General features: G+C 49.1%; 1 protein-coding gene across 2 annotated transcripts in view; it reads left to right on the top strand.

The window, feature by feature from the left end:
• The window catches only part of PDE3B (phosphodiesterase 3B), a 286,919-nt gene that overhangs the window by 178,890 nt on the left and 86,936 nt on the right, over nt 1-21,093 (top strand). For both annotated transcript variants that reach the window (XM_065592128.1, XM_042858840.2), the window contains one exon: nt 10,145-10,287. In XM_065592128.1, the coding sequence (XP_065448200.1) occupies nt 10,145-10,287 (143 nt within the window). The remainder of the gene's footprint in view (nt 1-10,144; nt 10,288-21,093) is intronic.

The following is a 21,093-nucleotide window of genomic DNA, read 5'->3' as shown; positions in this document are numbered from 1 at the left end:
CCCCCTAATGGCAGAATGTATCCCAGTGGCATGACTCTCCCTACTCCCCACCACATAGAGCTCAAAATGACGACCAGGAAATGCAAACAATAAAAATCCTTAAAAGTGATTTTTTTACTGAAAGGGCACCGATTTTTGCTAGGGCATTCCCATTTCTTAAAAATAACTACTTTACACTGCCATACCTGTAAATATGCTGTTCTGTAGCTACTCAGTGATGTAATGAGCCATGTGGAAATGGTAAGCTGTGGTGGGGAGGAGGTGGAAATGTGTTCCGTTTGCAAATCTAGTCCATTTCAGGTAAAGGTAGTCCATGCAGTCTGTACATGACAAAAGTATTTGTCCCTGATTTGCCTGGGGTTTGAAAGTGCATCCAGAAATGTGCTGGGGGGAGAGGGTTTAAAGGGGGGTGGCCATGGAATTAAATGTTTTTGCATGCAGTCATAATCAGCCAAGCCATGTGGAAGCTAATGCAGCATTCTTTTAAATCCCTTAAGAATTCCAACCCAATCACAGGTGTTGATAGATGCAAACTTTTCCTGAAGCACAAACTCCAGATAGGTAGTGACATTTCAGGAAAGAGTGTATTTTCCAGAGCCACCTTGGTAGCTGACCAGGCCAGTCCACTCATAGATGTGCTGGTCAGTCACAATATGTTTGAACACTTCCGAGGAAAACCCTGCAGTTTTCCCACCAGCAGGTCGGAATAACATTTCCCTTTGTCAGTCAGCAACCACAAGAACTGTATATCCTCAAAAATGTGGAAGGCCTGAAATGGCAGAAAAAGCTTTTGTCACAAGGCCACTGACAGCCCTCCCTCCCCTAACCCAAGTAGTTCTGCAATTTAAAAAAACAAAACAAAAAAACCTTTGAATTTTTAACTTTTCATTGTGATTATCCAGGCTTTGTCCAGGGAGCTTCTGTGGACAGAAGCATCCCTCTCACAATATATTGAAGTTTAGATTGGAAAAGTAACATTTTATGTCCTTGAAATTCCACAAAGTTTTTCTCTGAGCTCCTGCACTGAGCTATTTGAAACAATATCCCTCTGTGTCTTGTTCTGTTCCAGGCCTCTCAACCTCTATTGGCTGCAGTACCTGCATAGCTCACCCACAGTGTAGTACAAGCCTGGCCCGATGTACCTTTACAAACTGTTCCAAAAGGAAGAGTTTCTGTGGTGAACTTGTGGTTGAACTTATGGACAGGACCAACAAGCAGGTCCAGTATCAAAAAGAGAGAGACTTACAGCTAGAGAAAAGGCATGCTGAGAGGGAAAAGGAAAGGCTGAAGCTGGCTGCACACCTTGAGGATAGGGTTTCAGCATTGGAGCAGGCTAAGGGAGAAGGACAGAGTTCAGCAGAGAAAACTCTTTGAGCAGCTGATATCAAGAATGGCTGCAAGAATATTGGCTCCTGCCGCATCATCCACATCTTGGTCTGAGTCACATCATCCACACCGTGGCCTACATCCCTGTGCAGTACCTTGGGATGCAGTCCAGAAACAACTTGTAAAACTCCGTGGCCAATGGCCCATGCAGTTGGGCCCTATGAGTGGCTGGGCAGGGCAACTTTGCGCCATAGAGTCTTCTCTGCAGCCCCTTCTCCTGGCGCCAAGCATGGAGTAAATGGGATAAGAAGAGAAAGGAGAATAGAGGGCTGAAAACATGCAGTGGTAGGGGGTTTCTGTCTTGTTCATGGTTTTACTGTTCGCACGTGTTCTTGCACTTTTTTGTTGTTGAAAGGTTCTGTTGTTACTGGTGTTTTGGTGTGGTAATGGCAACTGGCCTGCCTGGCAATGGGTGAATGTTGTACTTGTATAATACATGTTTATAAATAAAGCTTTTTATGTCAAGAACATTTATTATCATCACTGTATCACATCATACAATGTGTATTTAAAATAATTAAGATAAACACATGATCAGGGACTATTAGGGATTAGTAAGCAAACGGTATTCCTCTATAAAATTAGATACATCAGTCCACACTTCAGTCACTTCCTTATATGAATCCGTACTGTGAATCATCCCCTACACACCATTTCATAAGTGATCATGGCATTCATAAGTGCAGTGCCTGGCAATCAAGCTCCACCCTTCCCCAAGCACTGAACCCCATCCCCACAAGCAAATTCATAAAGATACTATTCCCTCTTCCACTGGGACCATAATGTGGGAGCACAAAGCATCCCTGATTTCTGTTGCCCGGGTACATCCAGCTCCAGCTTTGGCAGGTGAACTTTCTGGCTTAGTGAACTCATTCAGCAGCCCTTCATTCTTCTTCGAGTGATTGCTCCTGTGTATTCCACAGTAGGTGTGCGTGCTCGCCACATGCACCGGTGCCAGAAGTTTTTCCCATAGCAGCATCCGTAGTGGGGGAGCACCGCTGCGACCCCTGGAGTGGCGCCGACATATCGCGCTATAAAGGGGGCTGTGTGCTCCCCACACCCTCAGTTCCTTCTTACCGCCAGTGAAGGTAGTTGGAACTTTGTGCTCCAGCCTTGGCTACAGCGTTTATAGCCTTGGTGGTGTCCAGTCTCACTGAACTTTTTTGCTGAACTTCTTTTGTTGGTGCCTGGCTCAGGGCATGCCCCATGGCCCAGGCTTCAAGTCGTGCGACTCTTGTCGCAACTCTATGCCCAGAAGCGATCCCCACAATCAGTGTCTTCGCTGTCTGGGCGAGTCTCACGTTAGTGAGAAGTGCAAGATCTGCCGCTCCTTCAAGCCACGAACGAAAAAGGACCGTGAGATCCGACTCCGGGCTCTTTTAATGGAGTCGGCATTGGCGTCGAGCTGACAGTGTGCCGGGCACCGCGTCCTCGGTGCGCAGCGAAGCATCCTCGACTTCCCAGCATGCTCCCCAGCTAAGAAGCCAGGGAAGTCTCAGCAGCGCTGGGAGAAAGAACGGGGTGAGGCCAGACCCGCGTTGGGCAACCCACGATCCCCATCGGGATCGAGACCTCCGACTTGGGTGGAGTGGAGTAGTCTGGTGCCGTCCACGCGCGCCTCGCCAGAGGTGAGAATGCCTTCGACGCCGGAGGCAGCTCAGGCCGCGTGCGACATCATGACACTTCCGGTGCCAGGAGCGCCGCCTCAGTCGGGCCCCCGATCCCGTGGGAAGCCACCACTGAGTGCCCATCAACCTTCTCCGGACGTCTCCGAGGCGTCCCGAGTCGAAGAGCCGAGCCACGGACCGAGGCACACCTCCACGCCGCGAGCAGGGTCGTCTGTGAGTGAGCTTACCTCCTCGTCCCTGGGAGACCATAGGGGTGGCACTAAAAGATGCCGCCGCTCCTCTTCAAGCCTTACCCGCAGGGACAGGTCTCGTCGTCATCGACACCGACATTCATACTCCGGCACCCACCGTGGAAGGCGCCATGCTCGGAGTTCGTCACGGGAATCCCAGGCACCGAGGCATCGTAGTCTTGGGCGCCGGAGGGAATACAGGGACAGTACTCCCGACTCCTACCTGTCTGCCTCCATGTTTGGGACCACTCCAGCTGTTCGTACAGCACCGTGAGTTCGTCCCAGACCTCCACCTCGGCACACAGCCGCCCCTCCTCGAGCTGCTCGGTACCACAGGACCAGCTAGCCCTTTCGGGCCCCCTTGTGCCCCAGGGCCAGGCCGTTCCCTGGCAGGGACAGTGGTGCCAGTGAGCACCATGGCCCCAGGCACCGGCATCGCCGGGACCCCGCTCCGTGGCGGGAGCATCCCAAGCCCAGTCGATGTCACTGCCTCAGCACCGTGATGAGGCAGTGGGCACCGACCCTCCGGCACCAACTCGGGCCCAGGGTCAGGACGTCGAGCTACCGGTACCGCCAGGTGCTGACGACACCGCAGCACCGACCACCTCAGCACCGGATGACTCTGTGGCTGCCCTTCCTCCGGTCTCTCAGGAGGATTTCAAGGTCCACCAGGAGCTTTTCAGGAGAGTAGCATCAAACCTTCAGCTCCAGGCTGAGGAGATGGAGGAACCATCGGACACGTTGTTCAATGTCCTTACCTCCGGGGCGCCTGGCCCTCCCGCTCCATCAAGGGGTGGCCAATATCACTACTGGCAGACCCCTGCATCCCTTGGTCCTATTTCCAAAAAGGCCAAGCGGAAGTACTTTGTGCCCACAAAGGGGAACACGTATCTCTACTCTCACCCAGCTCCGAACTCTCTAGTGGTGGAGTCCGCTAACCACCGGGAGAGACACGGCCAACCCGCTCCCACCCCTAAGGACAAAGCTGCTCGCAGGCTGGATTCCTTTGGGAGAAAGATTTATTCATGTGCGAGTTTTCAGCTCAGAGTGGCCAACCACCAGGCACTCTTGAGCAGATATGATTTTAACCTTTGGGGATCCCTTCCCAAGTTTGAGTCCTCCCTCCACGAGAAAGACAGGAAGGAGTTCTGGGCTCTGGTTGATGAAGATACGGCAGTGGCTAAAGCAGCTCTCCAGGTGGCCTCAGATGCGGTGGACACGGCCGCTCGTTCGATGGATGCTCGTTCGATGGCCGCGGCGGTCTCCATGAGAAGGGCGTCCTGGCTTTTGCTCTCTGAACTATCGGCTGAGTCCCAGTCGATCATGCAGGACCTTCCATTCGACGGTCGGGCCCTGTTTGCTGATCAAACAAACACCCGTCTGCACGGGATGAAGGACTCTTGTACCACTCTGCAGACGCTGGGCCTGTATGTCCCGCCGGCCAAGGACAAGCCCAGGCCTCACGCCTCCGCTCCACAGGCTCGGGGCAGATATGAGCCCCTGCCTAAGAAGCAGCGGGAGCAGAGATGCCGGTCACAACGCCAATCCTGTTCAGTCCCTCGTCCGGGGCCCTCTAAGGCCAGGAGGCCGGGGAAGCGGCGTTTTTGACTGCCAATCGTTTACCTGCCTTCAGTCTGCAATGGTTCCGTATTACTACAGACCGCTGGGTCCGCAACACTATATCCCTGGGGTACAGGTTGCAGGTTCTTTCGCCCCCTCCCAGTTGCCCTCCGTCCAGGGAGGACCCGGAACATGCGCTCCTTCTAGATCAGGAGGTACAGCGCTCCCCCTTTTGGGAGCTGTGGAGAGGGTACCTTGGCAATTCCGGGGCAAGGGATTCTATTCTAGGTATTTCCTCATCCCGAAGGCGAAGGGCGTGCTTCAGCCCATCCTCGACCTGCGGAAGTTCAAACAGTTCTTGGTTCGCTGCAAATTCTGCATGGTGTCCCTAGCCTCTATTATTCCCTGCCTAGGCCCGGGGGATTGGTTTGCAGCGCTGGACCTCCAGGATGCGTACTTTCACATCCACATTTTCGAGGGTCACAGGCGCTTCCTCCGTTTCCTGGTGGGTCAGGACCACTACCAGTTTACGGTCCTCCCCTTTGGCCTCTCGACGGCCCCCAGGGTCTTCACGAAGTGTATGGCGGTGGTAGCGGCCCACCTCAGGAGGAGAGGGCTGCAGATCTTTCCCTACCTGGACGATTCGCTGTTCAAGGGCAAGTCCCGGTCCCAGGTGCAGCAGCAGATAACCTTCCTGCTACGCACCTGCTCAGCTCTAGGCCTAGTGGTAAATGAGGAAAAATCCACGTTAGTACCGGTCCAGCGCATAGAATTCATAGGAGCGCTGTTAGATTCCCGGGTGGCCATGTCCTCTCTTCCAAGGGAAAGGTTCGAGGCGCTCAAAGGCCTCATCGCCTCGGTCAAGGTCTTCCCGGTGACCATGGCTCGGGTGTGCCTTCAAATCCTCGGCCACATGGCTGCGTGCACCTTGGTGGTGCGACATGCCAGGCTCCGGATGTGGCCCCTCCAACTCTGGTTGGCCTCCCGGTACTCCCAGGCCAGGGATGGCCTGGACAAGGTCGTCATGGTGCCGCCAACGGTGGTGGCAGACCTACGATGGTGGTCCCTCCTGAGCAACATGCTCCAGGGTATCCCCGTTCAAGAGCCCTCTCTGTCGCTAGATCTAGTGTTGGATGCCTCGGACCTGGGCTGGGGAGCCCATGTGAGGGACTTCAGGACCCAGGGTATGTGGTCACCCAAGGAACTGACCCTGCACATAAATGTCTGGGAACTCAGGGCAGTGCGCCTGGCGTGCGTGGATTTCCGCCAGTGCTTACAGGGGCAAATGGTCAGAGTCCTCACGGACAATACAACCTCTGTGTATTACATCAACAGGCAAGGGGGCACACGCTCCAAGGCCTTATGCCAGGAAGCCCAGCTCCTGCGGGAGTTCTGTATAGCCCACGACATCCTTTTCCGAGCGTTCCACCTACCTGGCGAGAGCAATATGCTCGCGGATCGCCTGAGCAGAGTGTTCTCGCAACAGCCATGAGTGGTCCCTACACAGCGCGGTAGCGGAGTGGATCTTCCTACAGTGGGGGGCTCCCCAGGTAGACCTGTTCGCCAATGCCCAAAATCGCCTGTGTCCCAGGTTCTGCTCCAGGGTGGGAGAGGGCGATGGGGCCATGACGGACGCGTTCCTGCTCAATTGGTCGGGGCCCCTGATGTACGCCTTGCTGCCTTTTCCCCTCATAGACAGGATCCTACAGAAGGTGAAATCAGACGGGGCAAGGATTATCCTGATAGCCCCGGATTGGGCCCGTCAGCACTGGTACCGGGACCCTACTACAACTATTGGCGGCCCCCCCTCGCAGGCTGCCGCTCCGCCCGGACCTCCTCTCACAGGAGGGAGGTCGTCTCCTTCATCCCAACCTGGCCCCGCTCCACCTGACAGCGTGGCTGCTCCGTGGCTAGATGTGGAGGAGGGGGAGGTGTACCGAGGCTGTTAGACGGGACCTGCTTGAGAACAGGAAGCCGTCCACACGGAGATCCTACCTGGCTAAGTGGTATTGGTTTTCTATATGGACGAGGGAGAGAGGTTCCTCCCCCGTGTCTGCTCCGCTCCAGCTGGTCCTGGACTACCTCCTGTCCCTTAGGACCCAAGGGTTGGCCCCCTCCTCGATCAGGGTGCACCTGGCGGCCATCTCGGCCTTCCACCCTCCGGTGGCGGGACAGTCCGTGTTCTCCCACCATATGACTTCCAGGTTTTTAAAGGGTTTGGACAGAGCGTTCCCTTATGCTAGACCCCTAGTCCCACCGTGGGACCTGAACCTGGTATTGTCACACCTCACAGGGCCACCCTTTGAGCCTCTGGTCACGTGCTCCTGGTCCCACTTATCAGAGGAAGTGGCGTTTTTGGTGGCTATCACCTCAGCCCGCAGGTTGTCGGAACTTAGGGCCCTGACCTCTGAACCCCCGTACACTGTTTTCCATTAGGGGAAGGTCCAGCTTCGCCCACACCCGGCCTTCCTGCCGCAGGTGGTCTCGACGTTTCATATGGACCAGGACATTTTTCTGCCAGTCCTGTGTCCTAAGCCCCATTCCTCCAATGAGGAACGACGCCTACACATGCTAGATATGCGTAGGGCGCTGGCCTTTTACTTAGACCGAACGAGGCCATTCCGGAAATCCCTTCAGCTTTTCATTGCTACGGCCGAGCGCATGAAAGGGCAACCGATTTCCACCCAGCGGATCTCCCGCTGGATCACCTTATGCATACGCATGTGTTATGAACTGGCTGGGGTTCCCCCACCTTCTGTTGTCAAGGCGCACTCGACGAGAGCCCAGGCCTCGTCAGCAGCCTATGTGGCTCATGTCCCTATTCAGGACATCTGCAGGGCTGCTACGTGGTCCTCTGTCCACACTTTTTCATCGCACTATGCGATCGTCTCCCAAGCAAGGTATGACGCTGGGTTTGGTAAGGCAGTGCTCTGCCCGGGTAACCCTTAACACTTATCATTTAGAACTCCTACCCACCTCCGTATAGCTTGGAGTCACCTACTGTGGAATACACAGGAGCAATCACTCGAAGAAGAAAGGACAGTTACCTGTTCCGTAACTGGCGTTCTTCGAGATGTGTTGCTCCTGTCTATTCCACATCCCACCCTCCTTCTCCTCTGTCGGAGTTGTCTGGCAAGAAGGAATTGAGGGCGGGGGGAGCACGCAGCCCCCTTTATGGCACGATATGTCGGCGCCACTCCAGGGGTTGCAGCGGTCCTCCCCCACTATGGATGCTACTAAGGGAAAAACTTAGTGCTCGCCACGTGCACCGGTGCACGTGGCGAGCACGCACACCTACTGTGGAATAGACAGGAGCAACACATCTCGAAGAACGCCAGTTACGAAACAGGTAACTGTCCTCTGTCATGGATCCATTCAGAGGGAAATGGCTCACCTCCGATATCACAAAGATTGTGAAGAGCACAGCAAGCCACACTAACACAGACAGCCTTGATTTCACTGGCATCCAAATGTGTCTGTAGACATCTCCAACAGGATTTCAATCTGTCAAAAGCACATTCAACACTTTTGGAGTGTGTAATTAAGCCATCTTTTGCCAGCGCCTCTTACATCAGGTATGATTTCATAAACCAAGGCAAAAGGGCATATGCAGGGTCCCCCTGTATAACAGTGGGGACAGTAACTATATATTATGACATTATTTGGTGGGAAATGTTCTAACCTGTCTGTGAATGTAGACTCCTGATCAACCGAAAAACTCTGGCATCATGAACTTTCCCAGTGCAGTCTGCATTGACATTCATAAATCAAGCTCTGAGGTCCACAAGGTCCTGCATAATAATCCTTTCTTATTGATGTACTCATGAGCTCCTTGAGGAGGGAAAACTATGGGCACGAGTCCCATCAGTGTTCCCGACACAGTTTGGAAATCCCTTTCTCTCAAAGCCAGCAGTTACTTCAGGAATATCTTTTATGCCCTCCACCGTGGGATAAACCCCCATGCCTGATTGTCTCAGAAGCCTCCGCCACCACTTTACCACAGTCGACTTCCCAACACCAAACTGGTGGGTAACGGACCTGTAGCAATCTGGGGTAGCCAGCTTCCAACTGGCTATAGCAACCCACGTACTGACTGGCAAGGGTTCCCTCATGCATGTGTCTTGATGCTGGAGGGTTGGGGCAAGCTGCTCAGAAAGCTCCAGAAATGTAGCTTTCTTCATGCGAAAGTTCTGGACTCACTGCTGGTCATCCCAGGTCTGCATGACAATGTGATCCCACCATTCTGTGCTTGTGGCCCTGCATCAGAAGCACCTACATTGGGAGCATCAGCAGCTATACACAGTGCCATGAGCAGCATCAGTCAGTTTAAGTTTGCCATGGTAGGGTCCTCTTCCTCCTGCTCCATCATAAGCTCTGTGAGGTGATTTTGGTGGGTCAGAAAACATTGATGAAATATGCACCAGCATCTTACAGAAGCTCTGCCCGTTTCCTGACACAGGAATGACCATGCAAGCAAGAGAAGTTATTGAAAAGGCGTTTGCTCCATGTTGCTGGTTCTAGTAGCTGGGAGTGTACAGACCAAAATGACTACTCAGCAAGATGGGTTAGCGGGCTGTTCCAATTTCTTCTAATATGCAGCGTGGAAAGTAAAGTTTTCCCACAGTGCATCATGGTCAAAGGGCAAGAGTGGACACATTTTGGAAGTGCGCTAAAGAGTCTGGGATATGGCTGGTTTGACTCAGGTCTGTATGTTGCAGTGTGGATGCCAGAGACACAGGTCCTAACTCAGGTTAGAAAATTCTTAACATATGGTTAACAATCAGTGGAGACTCAAGCTCTGGATTCTGTAACCCAGGGTCAGCTGACTTGAGTCCCACTAACTCTGGGTTTACATTGCAGTGTAGACAGATCCTTAGAAGCCTGTGTTACTTTTGAAAATGGGACTTAGGTTCAGAAGTCACATAGGTGCTTTACCTAGGAAGAATACTAGAAAATGTACTGTAAGGAGCAATCCTATATTTGCAAAAAGATAGTCTAGATAATAGATCTTTTTCAGCTCTAAATTATGTGACTTCATGTGAGGAATAATCGCTGGAACAGATGAATTCCCAAGGACAAATATCTTAGATTTTATTTTTATTATGGGATGAGGAGAAGATGAGAAATAAAATAGATATCTTTCTCTCGAATAGACTATTCCTAAATAAGCCTTTTTCAAATTTTTGAGATCAGTATGTTTCTAACACAGGATACCATACTTCCTACTTCTTTGAACATATTAACAAAAATAATTTCATACACCACCTGCAGAAATAATAAATCATAAAACTGTCTGCTTTCAATAAGAGAAATTTTAACTGTTGTTAAATTATTCAACAGGGATTAAATAGCAGGAATAGTTTACCAACACCACAGTTGAGACGAAGTTCAGGAGCGTCTGGCCTGCCATCTATTGAACAGTCATCTTCTAGGTGGGAACGCAATAATGGCAAGAGACCTCATCAAGAATACAATACTTCAAGGTAAACGTCCAATCGGTGCATTTACATTTATTTTACCACTGTAAAATAACCTACATTTATATATCTAATGTTTGAATTGGACTAGATAAAGGAGTTTATGTACAATGTCATAATTGAATGAATTCTGGAAATTTTGCTAGAGGTACTCCAGCATAAACTACAATATATTAATATATTTCAAGTTAATAATATTTTGTTCTCATATAGATTCATTTATCCATAAGACCCAGACATCAAATTATTCTGGTGTGGAGTGAAGCTCCCAGTCATAGCCGGTATTATGACATAGCAGTTTTTGTAGAAAATGAAGAATAATTTATCTAACATAAACTAGTCTGTTTTATCACTACACAGTTTCTAAATAGTTACCTAAGATAGGGCTCACAAGGGGAACTTAGGTACTGCAACACCTAAATTAGTCAGTAGGTAAATGCTGAGGAGATGGGTGTGGCCAAAGCCATGTTGCTCCAGGGGATTTAGGTGCTTGAGTCTGAGTTGGAGGGAGGAGCTTCTCTCATACAGGATTCACAGTCATGAATCTCTCATGGAGTTAGGCGCCTAATCCAGGTCAAAAAGAACAGGAGTACTTGTGGCACCTTAGAGACTAACAAATGTATTAGAGCATAAGCTTTCGTGGACTACAGCCCACTTCTTCGGATGCATATAGAGTGGAATATATATTGAGGAGATATATATACACACATACAGAGAGCATGAACAGGTGGGAGTTGTCTTACCAACTCTGAGAGGCCAATTAAGTAAGAGAAAAAAACTTCTGAAGTGATAATTAAGATAGCCCAGTACAGACAGTTTGATAAGAAGTGTGAGAATAGTCCTAAGCCAGGTCAGCCCTTTTTCAAGAAAAACAGAGAAGAAAATCAACCTTTAGCCTAGTAATTAGAAAAATAAATATTCATTGGGCCAGTAACAGAGTGAGTGACTTTGTAGCCCAGTGGCTAGGGCACTTATCTGTGAAGTAGAAGACTTAGGTTCTAGTCCCCCTATGCCAATATTTATAAAAAAGTGGAACAGCTTCAATAGAAAAGATTGGGAGATGGGAGACCCCTTCCACATCAGGCAGACCAAGGGACTGAACCCAGCTCTCCTTCATCTTGGGTGGTAGCTCTAACCACTGGGTTAATAGTTACAAGGGGGGCAGTAGTAGTAACTCCATCACCAGCGACAGAGGTTTGAAGGAGAGGGGGGTTCAGCTCCCCTGTGGTCAGAGGAAACAGACTCTTCATCGGACTCAGAAGTTGGCTCCTTTGTAGCCCGAGTGCAGTTGCCTGACCATCGTGGTACCAGCTTCAGCATTCTAAGAGCCAATGGCCTACACAGAGCTGGGTCTCACCTTCATACCAATCACCCTACTGGACCCACTGGGGCTTCCCACCAGATTCCAGAACCTCTCTGCTCCCTTCTCACACTTCTACATCAACAAAGTACTGGGAACATCTGAAGGAAGGTCACCATCTTCCTTCTCCCTGTACTGGGATCAGTACTGTGTAGGTGGAGCTGCGTGCCCAGGAATCCCCTATAGAAGAATTGGAGGAGGGATGTCCTCACCCACCTTTAGCCTCTTTTTCTTAGTCACCTGATGAGGCAGCAATGGCCTAATCTATCTCTCTCCCTCCTGATAATTTTAGTGCTCATCAAGTCTTGTTGAGGAACATGGCTGTAGCTCTAGCTATCCAGCCAGAATAGGTACAAGAAAGATCACACAGGCTTGTAGACATTTTAGCCTTGGTAGGACCATCTAGGGTAGCTCTCTCTATTAATGAGGCTATCCTGGAGCCTGTCAAGATGTTATAGCAGACCCCTTCTTCTCTGCCCCTCATTACTGAAGGGGTGGAGAAGAGAGATTATGTCCCTTCACAGGGATTCAAACACTTTAACAACAGCCCTCCTCCAGGCTCTCTGGTAGTTGCAGTCACCAACAAAAGGAGAGGCAAGAACACCAGGCTTCTGCTCCAAAGGGAAAGGAAGGAGAAAAAACGAGATCTGTTTAGCAGGAAACTTTATTCCACAAGGTACAGCTCAGGATTGTGAACTAGCAACCTCTGCTGGGTCATTACAATTTCAACCTGTGGGATAATATCCTGAAGTTCAAAGACAAACTTCCTGATGATGCAAAGCAGGAGTTCCCTGCTTTTATGGAGGAAGGCAAACTAGTTGCCAGAATGGCATTGCGGGTGAGCCTGGATGTGGTAGACTTTGTGGATTGAGCTATGGCCTTTGCCATCACAATGCAGCATTCATCTTGGCTGCAGGCATCAGGCCTCCCCCCAGAGGTTCAACAAACAATTCAGGGCCTCCCATTTGAGGGCACCTTGCTGTTTTCCAGGAAAAGTGCTGACAGACTCCACAGCTGTAAGGATTCAAGGGTGACCCTTAAGTCTTGGGGATCTATACACCCGTAACAAAAAGAAAGCAGTTCCACCTACTGCATTCCCAGTGATTTCAGCCCTTCTTGCCACATTCCAAGGACCTGTCCAAAAGGAGGAGTAGGGGTTACAAAAGGCATCCTCCGTCTCCACCCTCCTCTGCAGCTGCCAGCTCTTCTAGGGATCCTTGATCATTTAAGCAATCATTTTGACCTGTTGGATGAGAGCAGCATACCACTCCACAGATGGCACACCACAGTGCCATCTTTCCAGACCCCTATTTTTGCCAACCATCTATCCCACTTCCTAAGTGCGTGGACCTGCATCACCCCAGATCAGTGGGTCTTAAGCATGGTGGAACTGGGATACACCCTACAATTTATTTCTGACCCCATCCTTCCCACCACTATTCCCCATTCCTCTTGAGGGTCTGCTCTCACAAGAGCATGCTACTTCAGGAGTCTCTCCTCCTTATGGGGGTCATACAGGACGTTCCCATGTTCTTCAAAGGGAAGATTTTATTCACATTACTTCATAATCCCAAAAGAAAAGGAAATATCAGGCCTATTTTATAGATGTAAGGCTGTTAAACAAGTACTTGAAGAAAATGAAATTCCAGATGGTCACTCTAGCATCTATTATCCCTTCCTTAGATCCAAGGGACTGGTATGATTACTCCTGAGTGCATTCTATGCCAAAAAAATAAAAATTCTGTGCACAATATTTTAAAATTCTTCAAAATTCTGCAAATTTTATTTGCCAAATAAATGTGGAGGTCTCAGCATGGCATTGGGGAACATAGGCCACTGGCTGCACAGAGATGGGAGATCACTGTGCAGCTCCCGCTCCACAAGACACTGATTCAGCGGTGAGGCTGCACCTAACCTTGACACAGTGCAAGGACCAGGCCTACCCCAGAAACACCCCAGGGCCCTGCCCCTCCATGCCAGGTGCACCAGGTGTGGGCAGGCAGGCTCAGCAAGACAGGATACAAGTGTGGGGGGACGTAGTGTGAGAGGATCCAGGTGTGGGTTGAGAGGGTTCTCTGTGGGGCAGTCTGGGTATGGGCAGCTCAGTAGGGGATCTGGATGTACAGGGGCTTGTTGGTTTTTTTTGGGTGCAATGGTAATGGGACTCTGCCGGGGGTGAAGGTAATTGGGTCTCAGTGGGGGGTGTGTGTCTGGATATGGGGGGGTTAGAGCTCTGCACGGGGGGTCTGGATGTGGGGGGCTCAGTGGTGGGTCCAGAAGTTGGGGGAGTGGGATTCAGTGGGGTGGGGATCCAGGTGCAACTGGTTGGGGCTTAGTGAGGTGGGGATCTGGGTACAGGGGGTGTGGGGCTCATCGGGGGGTTCTGAGTGTGGGTGGGTGAGGCTTAGTGGGAGGGTCTGGGTATGAGGGGATCTGGATGCACAGGGGTTGGGTGGGTGGATGGATGGGCGAACATTTCCCTGTACAGGGATCCCTCCCCCTGCAGCTGAGGAGCAATGGGTGTAGAAAGCGGGGGGTGGGGTGGGGTGGGGGAAAAGGAGTTTGTAGAGTTCTTGTAGCCAGGGAGAAATCTTGGGGTGGGTCTGACCCAGCCCCGGATGCCGTGCAGGGGAAGAGGAAGTCCCGTCTTCCTCAGACCAGACTAGCAGCTGAGCCTAGCGCAGCGTACGAGTCACCAGCCAGGTCTTCCCCAGTCCTACCTCTTGTCCCACAGTGATTTCTCTCTCTGCCAGTTGCCCTGAGCATCCAAAACGTACTGCTGGGGAGGGTCGCATATCCGCTCTTGTGACTTCCCTTTGCTTCCCCGTCAGAAAGTCGTTTTTCTGCAGGGAAGCAAAGAAATCTGTGGGGGACATAAATTCTCTGCATGTGCAGTGGCACAGAATTCCCCCAGGAGTATATGATGCTCTTGATTTAAATGCTTATTTTCATGTGGCAATTGACCAGTCTTTTTCCCGGTAAATGAGATCTGGGAAAGATGGAACTGTGTTAGATTTAAAATATCTGAAAAGTGCACTAGGAGGACCATATTCAAAATGGAGACCTTGAAGCTGACAGTGACAGAGATTTTCCCGGGGATTACCTTATGTCAATCAAGGAGGCCTACTTTCATGTGCTGGTTCAACAGGTGCACAGAAGGCTTCTGTGATTTGCTCATGAGGCCTATCATTTCCAGTACAAAGTGCTGCTTTTCAGGGTGCCATCCATGCCTCGAGTGTTCACAAAAGTTCTTGTCTTTTTGGTGGCTGTTCTCAGGCAGAAGCGGATACAGAGGTAGTTTTTCCTGGAAGATGTTCTAGTTCAATGATAGACTGTGGCTCTCAAGGCACAAGAGGCTCTTTGATGCATCTGCAGCACGTGATATTAAAACACTGTGATTTAATTATTAACAATCCACAATGCTTTTACTATGTTGTTAACCAATTGTAGTTGATAAAATAATAAGTCATTTTAATGTGAGAATAATATATATATATATATATAATAATGTGTATATATATACACATTAAACCATACTGTTAAAATATGAATATACTTGACTGGAGCACCAAGGCAGTGAGTACATAAACCGAAAGGTGTACTTTTCAATGGTGCTACAAGCACTGGTGGATCACAAGGGACGTTTCACCAACATCAATGTGGGATGTCTGGGAAAGGTACATGACGCTCGCACTTTAGGAACTCTGGTCTGTTTCAAAAGCTGCAGCAAGGGACTTTCTTCCCAGACTAGAAAATAACCGTTGGGGATGTTGAAATGCCTATAGTTATCCTTGGGGACCCAGCCTTAATGCCATGGCTCGTGAAGCCGTACACAGGTGGCCTGGACAGTAGTCAGGAGCTGTTCCACTATAGGCTGAGCAAGTGCAGAATGGTGGTAGAATGTGTATTTGGATGTTTAAAAGCGCGCTGGCGCAGTTTACTGACTCGGCTAGACCTCAGCAAAACCAATATTCCCATTGTTATTACTGCTTGCTGTGCGCTCCACGATATCTGTGAGAATAAGGGGGAGACTTTTATGTCGGGGTGGGAGGTTGAGGCAAATCGCCTGGCCGCTGATTACGTGCAGCCAGACACCAGGGCAGTTAGCAGAGTACAGGAGGGTGCGGTGCGCATCAGAGAAGCTTTGAAAACCAGTTTCATGACTGGCCAGGCTACGGTGTGAAAGTTCTGTTTGTTTCTCCTTGATGAACCCCCCAACCCCCTTGGTTCACTCTACTTCCCTGTAAACTAACAACCCTCCCCTCCCCCCTTCGATCACCGCTTGCAGAGGCAATAAAGTAATTGTTGCTTCACATTCATGCATTCTTTATTAATTCATGACACAAATAGGGGGATAACTGCGCCAAGGTTGCCCGGGTGGGGTGGAGGAGGAGGGAAGGACAAGGCCACACTGCACTTTAAAACTTATTGAATGCCAGCTTTCTGTTGCTTTGGCAGTCCTCTGGGGTGGAGTGGTTGGGTGCCCGGAGGCCCCCCCACTGTTTTCTTGGGCGTCAGGGTGAGGAGGCTATGGAACTTGGGGAGGAGGGCGGTTGGTTACACAGGGGCTGTAGTGGCGGTCTGTGCTCATGCTGCCTTTCCTGAACCTCAACCATATGCTGGAGCATGTCAGTTTGTTCCTTCAGTAGTCTCAGGATTGCCTCTTGCCTTCTGTCACCAAGCTGACGCCACCTATCATCTTCAGCCCGCCACTTATTATCTTCAGCCCGCCTCCTGTCCTCGCATTCATATTGTGCTTTCCTGGATTCTGACATTGTCTGCCTCCACGCATTCTGCTGGGCTCTTTCAGTATGGGAGAACTGTATGAGCTCAGAACATTTCATCACAAGTGCATTTCTTTTGCCTTTTAATCTTCGCTAGCCTCTGGGAAGGAGAAGATAGTGTGAGCGTTGAAACATTTGTAGCTGGTGGAGGGAAAATAAAAGGGAGAGTGGTAGTTAAAAGACACATTTTAGAGAACAATGGATAGACTCTTTCACAGTAAACCTTGCTATTAACATTACATAGCACATGTGCTTTCGGTACAAGGTCGCATTTTGCCTCTTATTGAGGGTATGCAGGTTTGGTGTGAGAGATCACTCACGCAGGGCCGAGCAACAGAATTCGGCTTGCAGGCAGTCATGGAAGACTAAAGTCTTTTGGCTTCTTTAACCTTCATAACGTGTGGGAATGGTTTCAAACAGCAGCGCCTTCATTTCCCATACCAAGCAGCCGTTGGCCATTTAAAATGGGTTGGCAATTTAAAAGGAGGGGATGTGGTTTTCGGGTTAACGTGCAGCACAAACCCAACTAACCTCCTCCCCCTCCCCCAGACACACCCAATTCTCTGGGATGATCGCTTCACCCCTCCCCCCCACCGCATGGCTAACAGCGGGGAATATTTCTGTTCATCCACAGGCAAACAGTCCAGCAGGAACGGGCACCTCTGAATGTCCCCTTAATAAAATCACCCTATTTCAACCAGGTGACCATGAATGATATTGCTCTCCTGAGGATAACATGGAGAGATAAAGAATGGATGTTGTTTGAATGCCAGCAAACACCGGGACCATACGCTGTATTGTGCAAGGATTCCAGACTACGTGCTACTGGCCTGGCATGGTAAAGTGTCCTACTAAGGAGGACGGTATAAGGCTGCCCTTCTCAGAAATCTTTTGCAAAGGCTTTGGGAGTACATCCAGGAGAGCTTTATGAAGATGTCCCTGGAGGATTTCCGCTCCATCCCCAGACACGTTAACAGACTTTTCCAGTAGCTGTACTGGCTGCGAATGCCAGGGCAAATTAATCATTAAACCCGCTTGCTTTTAAACCATGTATAATATTTACAAAGGTACACTCACCAGAGGTCCCTTCTTCACCTGGCGGGTTTGGGAGGCAGCCTTGGGTGGGTACTGACTCCAGGTCCAGGGTGAGAAACAGTTCCTGGCTGTCCGGGAAAACGGTTTCTCCACTTGCTTGCTGTGAGCTATCTTCAACCTCCTCCTCCCTCATCCCCAAAACCCGCATCCCTGTTGCATGCTACTCCATTGACTGAGTCAAAGCACAGGGGTGGAGTAGTTGTATGGGCACCTCCTAGAATGGCATGAAGCTCATCATAGAAGCGGCATGTCTGGGGCTCTGACCCGGAGCGGCTGTTTGCCTCTCTCTCTTTTTTTGGTAGGCTTGCCTCAGCTCCTTAAGTTCCACGCGGCACTGCTGTGGGTCCCTGTTATAGCCTCTGTCCTTCATGCCTTTGGAGATTTTTTCAAATGTTTGGGCATTTCGTCTTTTGGAACGGAGTTCTGATAGCACGGATTCATCTCCCCATACAGCGATCAGATCCCGTACCTCCTGTTCGGTCCATGCTGGGGCTCTTTTGCGATTCTGGGACTCCATCATGATCACCTTTGCTGAGGAGTTCTGCACTCACCTGCAGATTGCCATGCTGGCCAAACAGGAAATGAGATTCAAAAGTTTGTTGGCCTTTTCCTGTCTACTTAGCCAGTGCATCTGAGTTGAGAGTGCTGTCCAGAGCGGTCACAATGGAGCACTCTGGGATAGCTCCCAGAGGCCAATACTGTCGAATTGCGACCACACTACCCCACACTACGCCAAATTCGACCCAGCAAGGTCGATTTCAGCTCTAATCCCCTCGTCGGAGGAGGAGTACAGAAATCGATTTTAAAAGCCCTTTAAGTAGAAAAAACTGGCTTCATTGTGTGGATGGGTGCAGGGTTAAATCGATGTAACGCTGCTAAATTTGACCTAAACTTGTAGTGTAGATCAGGGCTGAGTATCACTGTTCTTGTTAGAGCCTGTCCAAGTAGGGGTCCACTCAAGCAACTCTGACCATAATCTCAAAATTGCAACAACAGAGATTTATAGTGAATTTCTAAAAGCGTCAGCTTCAGCCATCTCAGCACCTAGTTTTCTTGGAGTGCTGATCAACAAAAGCCACAACATTTTTCTGTCAGCCTATTGACAGGACAAGATCATATCAGTGGATCACTCTCTCATGAGGATGTCTGTAAGCAATCTTTTAATGAGTGCTCTAGGGATAATTGTGTCCTGGATAGAAATAGTATCCCAGGCAAGAACACATCTGAGGACTTTGTGGAGCTTCCTGCTGTCCCTTCCCCACAATTTTCTGTTTTTTCCCTCCTCTCAGAAGCTGAACATTACATCACTTTTGTTGAAATCCCTGGATTGGTTGATGAATCTGGAAAGGTTCTAGGGACATGGTGGAATCAAACAGGTCTATCATAACAATTGATGCAAGTCTGGAAGGCGGGGATATGTTCTCTGAGAAGGTGACTCAAGGGACGTAGTCCTTCAAGAGTGAAAGAAAAGCATAACATTTCTAAAACTACGGGCATAAAGTATGGTCTTCAGCCACTGGCCCCAGCATTGCTGAACATAAAATCCTTACAATGACAGACAATACATTGGCAGTGGTGTACATAAATCATTAAGGGATCTACAAAAAGTGGGCAGAGGCCTATCTACTATCTGTCATATTGCATATTAAGGGTACCAGTAGCACAAAGGCTGAGCAGAAGGAAAATTGATCAGAATTGAGTCTTCACAGTGAATCATTCTGATTGATCACCATTGTTTGGAACTCCAGCATTGGATTTTTTCATCCATGAAATCGAAAGGCTCACCAGTACTTTGCAAGAAGAGCCAGAAGCCCTAGGTATAGATGCCTTGTCGCTCAAGTGGCCAAGGGCTTACTTTGTTTTTTCTCCAGTGCTCATCATCTCCAGGGTAATACAGAAGATCAGGAAGGCAGCAACAGAAGTGATTTTAATGGCTCCCCATTGGCCCAGGCAGCCTTGGTTTCCAGACCTGATGAATGTGTCAGTGGAGCCACTATTTTTTCTGAATCCAAGGTTGGATTTGTTACCCCCAGGGAACATTTCTTCATCAAGATCCAAGCAAGTTACAGCTGAGCATTTCAAAGGAAATTTCTAAAATGAAATGGTTACTGTGGTGGTCTCATCGGCCTGCTAAACCCAGGGTTATGAGTTCAATCCTTGAGGGGGCCATTTAGGGACCTGGGGCAAAATTGGTACTTGGTCCTGCTAGTGAAGGCAGGGAACTGGACTTGATGACCTTTCAAGGACCCTTCCAGTTCTATGAGATAGGTATATCTCCATAACAGACTGTTGGCCTCTAGGATAAACTCCACAGACAAGTTTCACTCAAGGATATGATCTAAATTCAAAGCTGGGAGAGGGAGTTGTATTCAGCATCATGTAGACAAAGTATCTCATGTTCTGGAAATTTTACAAGACTGCTTTGATCTTGAATTCCATGCTAATACCTTGAAAGTACACATTTCTGTGCTGTTAGTAATTCAGAGTGCTCCATAACAACATATGCTGCTTCATTAGAGCACTTCGTCTGTTGTGTCCTCCTAAGGTGCATACAGCTCTGTCTTTGGATTTGAGCATTGTTCTCAATGCCTTAATGAAGGTGCCTTTGAATTTATGGAATCAGTTTAATCTCACTACATTATTATCAAATTAACCTTTTTTATTGCTATCATATCAGCAAGAACAGTGTCAGAGTTGGGAGCTTGGTCAACTGATCCATCCTGCTGCCTCTTCCACAAGGATAAGGTGTTTTTGTGAACAGATCCCAAAAGTAAATTTGATTTTTTTCTCAAGCACAAGAGATCACATTGTCGTCTTTTTGTCCACATCCTTTTCACCCAAAGGAGAAACTATTGCTTTTGTTAGATCTAAGGTGATGTTTAAAGATCTGAAAAGCGCTAAAAACCTAAGAAAAACAGTCTTGCTGATCTTGTTTCATTCAAGGAAAAGCGGTGCCAAGGCATTTAAACAATCAATCTCATGATGGATACAGATATGCCTCAGTGAAGCATCAAAAGCAAAGGGACTTAATTCTCCAGTGGGCATAAAAGCACTCTCAGCATGAGCAGTGGCAGCATCATGTGCTGAGAAAGGGCAGGCTCTTTATAAGGAACCTGTAAAGCTGCAACTTGATCATCCCTGCATACATTTACTGAGTTTTACAAGATAGACACTCAGTTTTCAGCTGATGCAGTCTTTGGCAGGCAGGTCCTGCACGTTGTGGTGATTCCTTAAAGGAATCCTTTCTCTCAGTGATGTTAATTTGTTCCCTTTCCAGAAATATTATCACTGCTGAGAAAATCCCACAATGAGGATCTGTGGACATAGCCCAAAGAAAGAATGGGAGGATTAATGGTGGCTTACCTGAAAATTTTTCCGTCTTTGAAGGAATAGGTTCACAGATCTGATGTGTCTTGAGCATCCATTAAAGGAGATCTGTTTTACTTATGGTTAAAGTTTTCTAAAGCAGGTAAAAATCTTTCTTGTTGTTTATAATGTTTCCTGTCAAATATTATTTTTTGCAAGGGTGCTGATGAGGGCCAAAAGGTTTGTTTTTTGTTTCACAGTCCAGAG

The sequence above is a fragment of the Chrysemys picta genome, chromosome 4 (assembly GCF_011386835.1).
Source record: "Chrysemys picta bellii isolate R12L10 chromosome 4, ASM1138683v2, whole genome shotgun sequence".
Taxonomy (NCBI): domain Eukaryota; kingdom Metazoa; phylum Chordata; order Testudines; family Emydidae; genus Chrysemys; species Chrysemys picta.
This window is presented reverse-complemented; position numbering and strand designations above follow the sequence as displayed.